Raw genomic sequence first — 12,398 nt, 5'->3', positions numbered from 1 at the left:
AATGTTGGGCTTCCCCAGTGGCTCATGCTAAAGAATTCGCCTGCAATGCAGGAGACTTGGGTTCGATCTCTGGGTTGGGAAGATTCCATGGAGAAGGGCATGACAACCCACTCCAGTATTCTTGCCTGGAGAATCCCCATGGACAGAGGAGCCTGGCGGGCTTCAGTCTATGGGGTCGCAAAGGGTTGGACTAACTAAAGTGACTGAGCACGCATGCATGCATATGTAAATGTAAGGTTTTTTTCCCATGGACTTTACACGGTGAAGCGATGTACCTTTTGCTGGTGGAGCCTCTACTTTCTTAGGAGCAGGAACCGGCACCTTCTTCTCAGGCACAGGTTTCTTGGGCACTTCCGGCACTTTAAAGAAATGATTAGAGAAACAGTTTATCCAACCTAGAACTTTGAATCCAAGCATAGTCTCAAAAAGATTATGACTAGGTCATAAGAGTATGACCACATTGTTTCAGGAAGCATTTTACTTTTAAAATAAAATCTTTTATTTTCCACGAAGGAATACTAAAGCATTGCATCTCCAAGTAACACAGAGTTTAATTATTTACTCATGTGCAAATTTGAAGTGTAAAAAATGTTTATGACGTTGCAAGTTCATGTACCTTTGGCAGGTGGAGCTTCCTCCTTTTTGGGAACTGGTGCTGGCACTTTCTCCTCTGGTACAGGTTTCTTGGGTACCTCAGGGACTTTAAAGACATAAAATAGCGTTAGTGTCACATTTTTCACCCATAGGTAAGAATTTAGCAATTTTAGGCCTATTGAAGTATCATAAATGTTTGAACAATTTCACTTGAAGATTGAAAATAATAATTGTAATAACCACAAAACAAAGGCCTGGAAATGCACAAAAATTCAGATAAAGAACACTGAACAAATGTAGACTGCTAATAGAGACAACACACAATGTCTGGTAAATGATGATTTTGTCCATCTTCATATTATAATAAAATTTTTTTTATTCTAAGAACTTGACACTAAAGAGGAGGAGTCAAACATTAATCACCAGTATGCTTTGATGGTAAAATTCAGAGATGAATACACAATAAACTGCTCCAGTTACCAGCTGGGAGGTCTTTGTCTTGGCTTTCATACTGCTAATATCACCATGGGGTAAGAACAGATGTGGCTAACCAAGTTATACTACATGGGTAAATTATTACATTATTCCACTGATGTATTACAAAGAGATGTACCTTTAGCTGGTGGAGCCTTCTCTTTCTTAGGAATGGGCACGGGAACCTTCTCCTCAGGCTTCTTAGGAATCTCAGGCACTTTAAAGATATTGTTTATTGATAAGTTCTTGCTACCAGTAACAACATATCCACACAAAGGACAGTGAACAAACAACAGGACAGTTTCAAACAACAGATAGCAACAACTCCAAAGTTTTGAACTCAGAAGATGTCTATTTAAATGCAGATTAAGCTGGTAAAGAATCTGCCTGCAATGCAGGAGACTAGGGTTTGATTCCTGGATCAGGAAGATCCCCTGGAGAAAGGAATGGCAACCCACTCCAGTATTCCTGCCTGGAGAATCTCATGGACAGGGGAGCCTGGCGGGCTACAGTCCACTGCGCAAAGAGTTGAACATGACTGAGCATCTAAGTTTTTTATACACTCATGATATGAGTGGTGGTGTACCTTTTGCTGGTGGGGCTTCCTTCTTTTTGGGAACAGGAACAGGTTTCTTCTCTTCTGGGACAGGTTTCTTGGGTACCTCAGGCACTTTAAAGATATTATGAAGAATTTTGGAAATGTTGCAGAAAAAGATATAAAACGTGAAAAGCAATTGCAGAAATCATGCTTCAGCCCCTGTAAGTGTCTTTTCCTAATACAAGCAGAATGGGTCATTGGTGCTAATACACCCCAGAATTTAACCGAACTGGACACTAAAGATGTTGCTGCTTATCCCTTGGTAGCAGATGTAATCTACCTTTGACTGGTATCACTTCTTCTTCAGTTATGAGTTCCTCTTCTTCATGAATGTACTCTTCTGCTTCTTCTTCTTCTTCGTAATATTCCTCTACGTGGGTTACAACTTCCTCTTCAAAGGCAATCTCTTCTGGTTCTTCTCTTTTAGGTACTTCAGGCACTTTAAAGACATTATTTTTAGGTTGGATATTTTCCAATTACTTGACAAAATTAAGACATATTAGGAACATGGCTATTTGTCACAGAAGAAGGAATAGGCTTCATCTTTCCCACAGAAGAACTTTACACATAGAACTGAACATGAATTTCATACCAAAAAAGACAAACAACACATTAAGAAGAGCACATATAGGTACCTCTAACAGGTGCTGCTACTTCTTTTTTAGGAACAGGTACTTTTTCTTCTGTGACAACCCTCTTGGGCTTCATGGGCACTTGAAACAGTAAGTATAAGGAAATTTTATTTTTAGAAACAGGTCACCCAATTAATGCTTGCTCTATTGTACTTTAAGGATATAAAATGATTTTGCTAGTGTCTCTCCTATGGTAGATATACGGTTGTTCAACTAGAGAAACTTTATATTTTCCATGGAACAGATTCTGAACCTCACTGGAATAAAAACATACAAAAGTACTCAAGGAAGTCTGGGTAATCCTAAGATTGTGAAGTAGTGTTTGGCGTCTGATATCTCTTCTTGTATGAAACATCCTTTACCGAACAGCTAAACTTATTTCTGGGTAGGTATACTGTCTGAAATTGCAGAGGAGCTACTTAGTAAAAAGCAGGGGAAAATGGTCTTTCTTCAATCTTCAAAATGAATTTAGGATCAACAAACAGATCTTAAACGGTGGCGTATATTGTTATATCATTACATCAATTTAGGTAAGTCAGGAATCTGCCAAATGGTCACTGATTTTAAATCTAAACATTGTATTCTATATTCATTGTAGCTGTGTGTTAGGACAGCGATTGCATAAGGAGATATGGATATATTTTGCGATAACTTTTCCTTTTAAGATAACATTATCTTTTTATTCTGTATTTATAGATTTTTCTATCCAATGTCCATCTAGCAATTAATATAAAAGATACAAAACAGTGAGGGAAAAAAAGCAAAACATAGCTGCTTAAGTTTTAAAAGAGACATTATAAAAGGCCACAATCGAGGAAGGAAATTATACCTTTAGCAGCTGGTTCAGCCACCTGCTCTTTTTCACGTTTGGTAACTGAAATGTGTATTTTTTCCTCAACAACTTTCTTTGCTTCTTCACGTGCTTTAAAGATATTAATTATTAAAGACCATTAAAACCAAACACACTAATATCATGTAAATAAAAATTCATGAAACATGGAGAAAGGTAAGAATCAGCACCAAACAATACATTCAGTCAAAACAAAGAACACCAGACAAGGCAGTAAGACATGTTGATCGAATGTAAGTGACAAAGATGTTGTTGGTGTTATTACACTGCCATGTACCTTTGGGAGGTGGCGGTTTGAGTTTCTTAGGGATGGGCACTGGCACTTTTTCTTCAGGGACCACTTTCTTCGGCACTTTAAAATATCAACATTAACAGATTTAAAAACCTGAACCAGACTTCTTAAGAGCAGTAAGAAAAAAATTAAGAAATACGATGTACAACATAGTGATCCCAAACACACACACGATTGGTACACTGCCACTTCAACACGGATTTGTAGCTGGACAGACGTGTAAGAACCACAGGTCTCATAACTAATAATGCTTTTCTCACTCTACCTTTAGCTGGTGGGGCCTTTGGTTTTGTGGGAACTGGTTCTTCCTGGACAGGCTTTACTGGGACAGGCTTCTCAGGTTCTTTAAAAAAATACATACAGGGTATTTAATGTTAGACATTTCTATGTTAGGACATGAAAAATGATATTTCTTCAATGGACACAAAGAATTAAAATAATATATCTTATCTACAGCATAGCCATAGCCTTGAGAGGTGAGTAAGAATTAGAGGTTCAAGTAGAATAAGGTATAAAAGACTTAAACAAGATTTTATTGCTATTTCCTCCTTGCTAATTTACTTCAATTGGGTAACTGTGACTCTCTTTTACATATTATCATTTCACTTGAGGGAGACAACATCACGGTTAAACTCCTCTCCATATATTTGTTTTTAATTCTATTTGTAAAACTACATAGAACATTCTCAAAATTAGGCCGTGAAACACCAAAAATTGGATAAATGAAATAATATTGATTCATTCTGAGATCCAATAGAATCTTATTCCTACAAATTTGATCTGCACAATGATAAAGCACAATTGCTTGTGTTGGACTTTCCTGTCTTTATTTTTGAAGGAATCTTTGTTATGCTTTGATGAGGGGAACTCCAAGGGTAGAATGTTTTCTCAATAGGCTATCCTGTTTGATAAGAACAAGCTTCAGGATGAGAGAAGTTCAGAAATTTTTGGTCATGTATTGGAATGATCAAGGGCACTTGCAGACAGACTCAGCCTTTTGGAGAAAGAAATTTAGTTTCATTTGTTTGATATTTGTAAAAGCAAAAAGGAGAAGGGAAACAGATTATGCCCAGAACCAAACTCTAATAGTAACTTTACAGTTTATAGAGAATTTTTTCCCCTAAAAGTTGTCCAAGAAAGAAAATTCTGAGTTTCCCAAACAAAACAAAATTCTTTTCAAATTTCTTCGGGTATGCAACATTTTATCCTGTCCTAATGTCATTTGCATATATTTAATGTGGTGTCAGGTATAGAGTTCTGCTCATACCTGTGACATACTCTTCATGTTCTTTATACTCTTCATAATGTTCGAATTCACGTTCCTCATACTCTTCATACTGATCATATTCTTCTGTTGGTTCATACTCCTCAAATTCTTTATAATCATATTCTTCATATTCCTCATATTCTTCTTCCCGTTCTACTGAAACAGTTTCTTCTTCTTTGGTGTAAGCCCATTCTTTCTCTGCTGCTACAGTAACTTCTGGAATAATATGGACAACAGCAGCATTTTACTTGAAGCCCATTTAGGGCCCATAGTGACAACGTGCTGTGATTTCATTTCCTGGTAATGGTCTCATGCACTAGTTATGGGAGACCTTGACTGTCCTTTGCTGGCCAGGGTATTACAGAGTGTACAGTTGCTATTTACAAATTCAAATGTTAGATTCCCTGCCTTTAGTCAACAATAAGCCAGAAGGATGAGACTCAAATTAGGAACTAACAGGCAAAGAGCTGTGTAGGTTCGTGCTTATTTTATTATTTAGTCAAAGCACAATATACCTTTAACGGCTGGAGGTTCTCTTTTTGCAACTTCAATGGATACCTTTTCTTCTTTAGCAGCTCTTTTCCTGAGTTCAGTCACTTTAAAAAGAGTAATTATTGAAAATGTATCACAAGATTCAAAACTAATGCATGTTAAGAGAACTTGTATGTGCACAATCCAACGACAAAGATAATCATAACCATGTTCCTTGTTTAAATGTTTCATTTAAGTGGTAAGAAAACTCAATGGCCTCAGAAATAAACATGGCCTAATAGATACATGAATGCTTTTTTCTAAGCTATTAATACTTAAAAGACATTGAAAAACTTTAGGAAGATCAAGTAGTAATTATAAGAGAACTAAAATAGATAACTAGAGAGCATGAACAATGATTATCAAACAACCATTAGACAAAAACGTATGTTACATGAATAGCTTCCTCATTTTAATTCTGAGGTATTTCCATAACTTCTACCACCACAATGTAGAAGATTGAGGATTTAAAAATTTTTTCAATTTCATCAAAGGTTGCCACACAAAACAAGCATGTCAGCAAAGGAAATCAGTATATAGACAAAAAACATTAAAAGACAAGTACATTTTAAGGGAAATTATCTACATATGCTTCGGTGAGGTTTCATTTTTTGTTTTTGTTTTTTTGAGAAGAAAGAGATTTGAGTACATTTTCTGGTATCAGAAATGTTTAGTTTTGAGATGATATGGAGTAGCATATGTATATTAATTACTTTGTAATACATAAATTATTTTGTCTAAGGATCTCAATTCCACTAGATGAGTTTCAATACTTATAAGCTTATTTTGATTTTTGGAAAAGTTGGTGTACCTTTCGCTGGTGGTTCCTCCTCCTTTCTAGGCTTGAGTTTTGGAAATTTCTCTTCTGGAACAGCTCTCTTGGGTTCCTCAGGCACTTTAAAGACAGATTTCACTTTAAAGAACTGTTTTCCTCATTCAAACCACAAAATGGTAGTCGTGTAATAGCAACTCAAACATAAAAGACTTGACATTTTCATGATTTCAAACAGAAAACAATGATAACAATGACAACAAAAAACCAACACCCATTTTTAGTGTATTTGGTAAAGAGAAGAGGGTAAGCAGAACATTCCGGGTATCAAAAGGCCCCATGTACCTTTTGGTCTTGGAGGTTCCACTTTTTTAGTAACAGCAACATGAACTTTTTCTTCCTGGGTAATTTGCATGTGCCTCTCAGTCACTTGAAAGATAATTTTAGGATTATGGAGTTGTATTACTTAAAGTGGAATTTTAAAAAGTGTATTAAGTATATTCAGTTCAGTTCAGTCGCTCAGTCATGTCTGACTCTTAGCGACCCCATGGAGTACAGGACGCCAGGCCTCCCTGTCCATCACCAACTCCCAGAGTTTACTCAAACTCATGTCCATCGAGTTAGAGATGCCATCCAGCCATCTCATCCTCTGTTGTCCCCTTCTCCTCCCGCCTTCAATCTTTCCCAGCATCAGGGTCTTTTCAAATGCATCAGTTCTTCACATCAGGTGGCCAAAGTATTGTGGAGTTTCAGCTTCAACATCAGTTATATTAAGTATATTAGCCAGAGGCTATTGTGATTTTAGAATATAATTTTTACAAGGTACACACTAATAAGCTTCACAACAAGTGAGTCATAATCCACATAGACAAGGCAATAATACATCACTGTGGCCAACATACACCAATAACCTCCATGTAGAAGGTGAGTCAAGGACAGTAGTGAGAAGACGAAAGACAAGACACGTTTCTAGTTGCCGTGCTGGGGACTTCATTACCTTTGGCGGGAGGAGGCTCTTCTATCTTAGCCACTTTGGGAGGAGCCCTTTTTTCAGGAACTGGCTTCTTTGGTTCTTCTGGCACTTAAAAGACATTGCACAACATGGTCAGACACAACACAAGTGTGAAAAACACTGAACAGGCACACTTATTTCTGGTTAATGTCATAAAAATTTGAAGAATGTATCAATTTAAGATTTAAACACAGGCACTACCTAAGAATAAAGGAAAACCCATGTACCTTTGGTGGGCGGCACCTTTTCCTTTTTGGGAACTGCAGCAGGAATTTTCTTTTCTGGCACAATTTTCTTCGGTGCTTCAGGAACTTTAGAAATATGAGGTTTAAGAATATTAGTCTGCATTGCAGAAGAAGTGCCATTCTTTGGGGGCAAAGAGCTCACTTTATGAAAGATCACACATTTATACAAACAGTAACGACTACAGTCAGTTAAAATGTTTACACATAAGTTGGCAAAACTGAGGCAGTTACTCAAACTAAAAGCATTATCATAGCTATGAAGACAAATGGCATCCCATTTCTTTGAGACAGAATTGTACCTTTAGCTGGTGGAGGCTCCTCTATTTTAGCAGGAATTTTCGGTTTGGGGATGATTTTCTTCTCAGGCACTTGAAAAGATTATAAAATATATTTGTAGAAATGTCCAGATTTCTTTTTAATAAAAATTTAAGTAATTTTAACATTAAACATGATATTTACTGACATTTGCAATACAGGCAATGAATTAACTATAAGAGAACATTAAGAACGGGACAAATCAAACACACACAGGGGCTAGAGTTAATCTAAGAGGTGGTCTACCTTCAGCGGGTTCAGCTTCCACTTCCTCAGAAATATAGTGCACCTCTTCTTCTACAATGTATTCCTCAGGCTCCTCCATCACTTTAAAAATACCAATTTTAAAGAAGATAAGCCCGTAGTGTTTTTCATATTCAAATTTAGCTGCACTTTAAGTCAGAGAATAAGTAAAATAGCGAAAGTTTAACACTTGCCAAATCCCTGGTTGTTCTCATTTATAATACCCAAAGAAGAAGACTTTAATCAAAGCATATGCCTTAATAAAGAGTACAGAAACTGTTTCAGTAACTTAATTTTTAAGTGTATCAGAAAGATAACAATGCTTGTATTCACAGGAAGAACAGGACAAACATGAGACAGAAGAACAATTCTAGTGCCTAAATTAACAAGAACACAGGAATTTGAAGACAAGTGTTAAAAATACGATGACACTAGATTTGAAGGCACAGGGCAGAAATGTATATTTGAAGAACTATAAGTAGGTTTATAAGAAAGAAAAGACCTGTATTACATATGAGAAACCTGCTGAGAACTTGGAATCAGGACTCCCCACCGCCCCAGTTTTACAAAAGTAGGTATGGTGAACAAGGTTAACAGTCTTCCTGTGATTTTTGAGTCTGTGTGTATAAGGTTAATTATAGAATAGAGAGCTCTAGTTATGAACATTAGGAGTAAACTTAACAGGCTACCTATCTTTTCCCTAAATCTTTTGGACTTAATGAAAGCATAAGAATATTCTGCAATGTCTTTCCTTTTAATTAGAGTCTATAGTCCAAAAAGAAATTTATAATGCATACTGTCAAAGGCTGAAATTAGATTCATGCAATGAGAACTTTCCTTGTGTACATGTTAAGCTTTCCCAAACATTTCTAGAAGGGATAGGGCCCTTGGGATCCATCAGATTCCTGACTTGTGCCTAACATCTCGGTCTTTCCCAGTAAGCACAACAGAACCAGAGGGCTTCCTCCAGGGAGTCAAGTCTTCTCTGTTCTAAAGCTTTCCATCAAGATTGCACATCTGGATTTCACATGGTGTCTCCTTCCAAGTGGAGAAGAGGCAGGACCCCTTTTATTAGCCAGAGACACATATGTCAAGGGCATCTGACTGTACAGTTCTATTCACCTTTTCATTAGGAAGACAGTATATTTATTAAGAAACTTAGTGATTAATCCTTAAAGCAGAGGTACATTAAAACTTTCTTAGTAAAGTTCTTTTAGATATACCACTTTAGCCACAATGCTAAACTTTAGCAGTAAACCTAGGGCTGTCTTAATTCATTGAAAAGGTTGAAATAAAGCTTGTTGCTCAGTCCTTAAACCATAGGGAGCTAGCATTATAGGCATGTGAACATCTGAATAACAGGCTGATCTAATAAAAGATATTTCACAATTGCTCTCTTCATACATGGAACATTGGAAAGCCCTACGTGCTCAGGGCTTCACTCTCAAACCTGGCCTTGACTTCCAGGCCAATAAGGTAATATAATTATTGGTAATTTAATATTACCAGTAAGGTAATATAATTCCTTATTCATTTAAAATATGTAAGTCAGGCCACATTATCGAGTTGTGCTATCAACATGGTTTTGTGTTACCTATGTTTTAGACATTAGACTACATTCAGCTCACCACACTGAAACCAAGTCCCATCTACTGAAAGGATAACTGCATATGAAGATACCTGCACCTTTAGTTACCTGCTTAGTTAAATATGAAGCCCTGTCTCCTATATAGCCAAGTTAAGAGGGGGTGGACAATAAATACACTGGATGTTTAATTAAGGCTTCTGAATCTTGTGGTTTGATCAAAAGACACATCAAATAAGGCCAGTAGATGTTCACTGAATTTGTATCACTTTCATTACTCTGAGTACATAATCTCTGAAGGAAAACAGCTTATCAAGACTCCAGGTCACCACTAGCTTATTTGCATTGTTTACCTTCATATTCTGTAACCTCCACTTCTTCCTCCTCCTCCTCTCTTTCCTCTTCTCTATAAACTGAAACGGATACTCTTTCCTCTTCTTCTGAATAACTCCATTCCTTCTCTGCAGATATTTTAAAAGATAAGATTTAATTTAAATTCCACCTGAAGAGTCCGTCGATGTTCTGATAATAGCCATGTGTTCCCTACATGTGGATAATGTCCTTTATCTGCTTAGGGGTGGAGCTTCACAGGACTTCCTCGTTGCATCAAGGAGAGAGCTGGTTTCAGAAGAGGGGATGGTAGAGCCCACGACTGAGAAGAATATTCAACTCATGCCCAAGTGTGGCCCAGTTTACGTTTATCCCACGTTCACGATCCCATTCACTCTCTGAGAATGATTCAGGACCAATGCAGACACAAAACACTCAGTCTCAGAGGCTACAATAGACAGACAACACTCAGGACAACTTCTAAAGTAAATGACGTGGTAAGAAGAGAAGACTTGCAGGGAACACACGCAAACTCATTTCTCCTGTCACGCATGATTATATACCTTCGTGCCGCATGACCTCCACTCTCTGAGGAACAGAGACGGATACTTTTTCTTCGGCAGCAAATCTCTTTTCTTCCTTGACCATTTTCTTAGAAACTTCGGCTTTAAGAAAGCAGTAAAAGTAAAGCTTAAAAATCAAGAGTCTTTTTTTTTTTTTTTTAAATCAAGAGTCTTAACTAAGAGTCTCCCTAAAGTCAGGGGAAGATTTGCCCAGTATACCACTCTCCCTAACAAAGTGGGGAACAAGTTACATATCCCAAGTACATGCACACAGAAATTCTATCCGAAGAGAGACAGAGCGTCAGCACAAGAAGACATCAGGTAGGAAAAAGAATTCACTGGTTCAAAGATTTTTGTCAGAGGCTTGAAACAAATCCTACCTCGAGGAGGAGGGGCTTTCTTAGCGACTGGAACTGGCACGGGAACTTTCTCCTCGGGGACGGGTTTCTTAGGCACAGCGGGCACTTTAAAAACATGGTCCACTTTCAGAACTTCAATGTTATGTCACTGAAGCTCAACACAAAACATAGATACACACTCACGATGCACACGTACCACAGAACTAACAAAATCATCCTTTGCCTGGGAACATAAAATTGTAAAGATGGTTCTTGGAGAGAGAGAGACACACACAATACCTTTTGGTGGTGGAACTTCTTCCTCTTTCCGAGGGACAGGTCTTTTTTCTTCGGGAAGTTTCTTCTTTGGTATTTCTGGCACTTAAAGGATAGTATTTGATTTAAAAATTCTCAGAAAGGCAAAGAAAATGAGCAACACAGAACTGGCAGGCCCACTAAAGAAGACATGCAACTAAAGAAGCCTGGAGAAAAGACAAGGGTATTTCATGGAGATGGGATGAGGTACCTGCTGGTGGTGGAGATTCCTCTCTCTCAGTGACAATGGTTATTTTTTCTTCTGTGACAACCCTCTTCTGTACTTCAGGAACTTGAAAAGACATTAATTTTTAGAGTTGCCTTTTGTATTTTCCAGAGTAGCTGATGCACAGTTATTTTGTAAGAAAGTAGGCAGGTGGACAGACAATTTTGTTGAATTCTTACACCGTAAAACATTCACTTTGAATTAAACTAAATTAACAGATAATTAAACACAAAAATGTTTTATACTCAAGACATAAAGACAGGGCTTCCTTACTAAGAAAGTCACTGTACCTTTAGCTGGTGGAGCTTCCTTTTTCTTTGCAATGGGAACGGGAACCTTTTCTTCAGGAACAGGTTTTTTGGGCACCTCTGGAACTTAAAGATGTTAAAATACAATGTTAATTCAGATATATATCACTTTCACGAATGGATATAAGCACGAACACAAATCTTTATGTAGTTCATTAATGCTGTTATAGATCTTTTTATGTATAGGCAAAATAATGCAAAAAATTAAAATACAGTGTTCTAAAGGCCACGATACAGTGTTCTAAAGGCCATGGTAAATGTCTCATGTGATATTACAGAGACATTTAGGCAACCAAAAAGGAGAGTTATATACACAGAGGTATGTGTACACAATTTATTCTTTATATATTGGTATGTTTTTGATAAAAAGTCAGTAATTACAGAAACAATATAGAGTATGGATACAGTATAAAGAAAAATCTTTTTATGCTTTGTATTGAGAACTGGAATCCATAACAACATATATATTATGGGTATATTTTACCTAAGACTATCTTAGACTTGGAGAAGGGAATGGCCACCCACTCTAGCATTCTTGCCTGGAGAATTCCATGGATAGAGGAGCCTGGCAGGTTACAGTGCATGGGGTTGCAAAGAGTCAGACAAGACTGAGTGACTAACATTTTCACATCTTAGACTAATAAGTCATTAGAATGGTTGTATATATATCGTTATTATTTTTTTTCTATTTCTCTTCTGGGTTTTTTTGTTTGCTTGTGCACCTGTAGTGTTTACAAAACTCAGGAAACACTTGTGCTAGGCTAGTCCTCTCAATATGACACTGAAGTGTTCATTTGATTTAAAAAAAAAAAGACTATAAAGAAACAAACATACTAACTTGAAAAGATACATGCATCTCAATGTTTATAGCAGAATTATATATAATGCTAAGATATCAAAAAAATTTA

The 12,398-nt window shown here is 37.0% G+C and overlaps 1 protein-coding gene across 1 annotated transcript in view; it reads right to left on the bottom strand.

Annotated features, from left to right (window-relative positions):
* The window catches only part of TTN (titin), a 276,026-nt gene that overhangs the window by 146,844 nt on the left and 116,784 nt on the right, over positions 1–12,398 (bottom strand). The window contains exons 120-142 of the mRNA XM_043894260.1: positions 11,473–11,556; positions 11,168–11,248; positions 10,942–11,022; positions 10,684–10,767; positions 10,304–10,405; positions 9,764–9,871; positions 7,829–7,909; positions 7,567–7,635; positions 7,250–7,333; positions 7,008–7,091; positions 6,356–6,439; positions 6,050–6,133; positions 5,223–5,303; positions 4,708–4,923; positions 3,706–3,783; positions 3,426–3,500; positions 3,128–3,220; positions 2,302–2,379; positions 1,947–2,105; positions 1,655–1,738; positions 1,208–1,285; positions 617–700; positions 276–359 (exon numbers count right to left, since the gene is read on the bottom strand). Coding sequence (XP_043750195.1) covers positions 276–359; positions 617–700; positions 1,208–1,285; positions 1,655–1,738; positions 1,947–2,105; positions 2,302–2,379; positions 3,128–3,220; positions 3,426–3,500; positions 3,706–3,783; positions 4,708–4,923; positions 5,223–5,303; positions 6,050–6,133; positions 6,356–6,439; positions 7,008–7,091; positions 7,250–7,333; positions 7,567–7,635; positions 7,829–7,909; positions 9,764–9,871; positions 10,304–10,405; positions 10,684–10,767; positions 10,942–11,022; positions 11,168–11,248; positions 11,473–11,556 — 2,136 coding nt within the window. The remainder of the gene's footprint in view (positions 1–275; positions 360–616; positions 701–1,207; positions 1,286–1,654; positions 1,739–1,946; positions 2,106–2,301; positions 2,380–3,127; positions 3,221–3,425; positions 3,501–3,705; positions 3,784–4,707; positions 4,924–5,222; positions 5,304–6,049; positions 6,134–6,355; positions 6,440–7,007; positions 7,092–7,249; positions 7,334–7,566; positions 7,636–7,828; positions 7,910–9,763; positions 9,872–10,303; positions 10,406–10,683; positions 10,768–10,941; positions 11,023–11,167; positions 11,249–11,472; positions 11,557–12,398) is intronic.

Source organism: Cervus elaphus, chromosome 33 (assembly GCF_910594005.1).
Source record: "Cervus elaphus chromosome 33, mCerEla1.1, whole genome shotgun sequence".
In the NCBI taxonomy this organism is placed as follows: domain Eukaryota; kingdom Metazoa; phylum Chordata; class Mammalia; order Artiodactyla; family Cervidae; genus Cervus; species Cervus elaphus.
The sequence above is the reverse complement of the archived record's forward strand: the minus strand, read 5'-3'. Positions and strand labels throughout refer to the sequence as shown.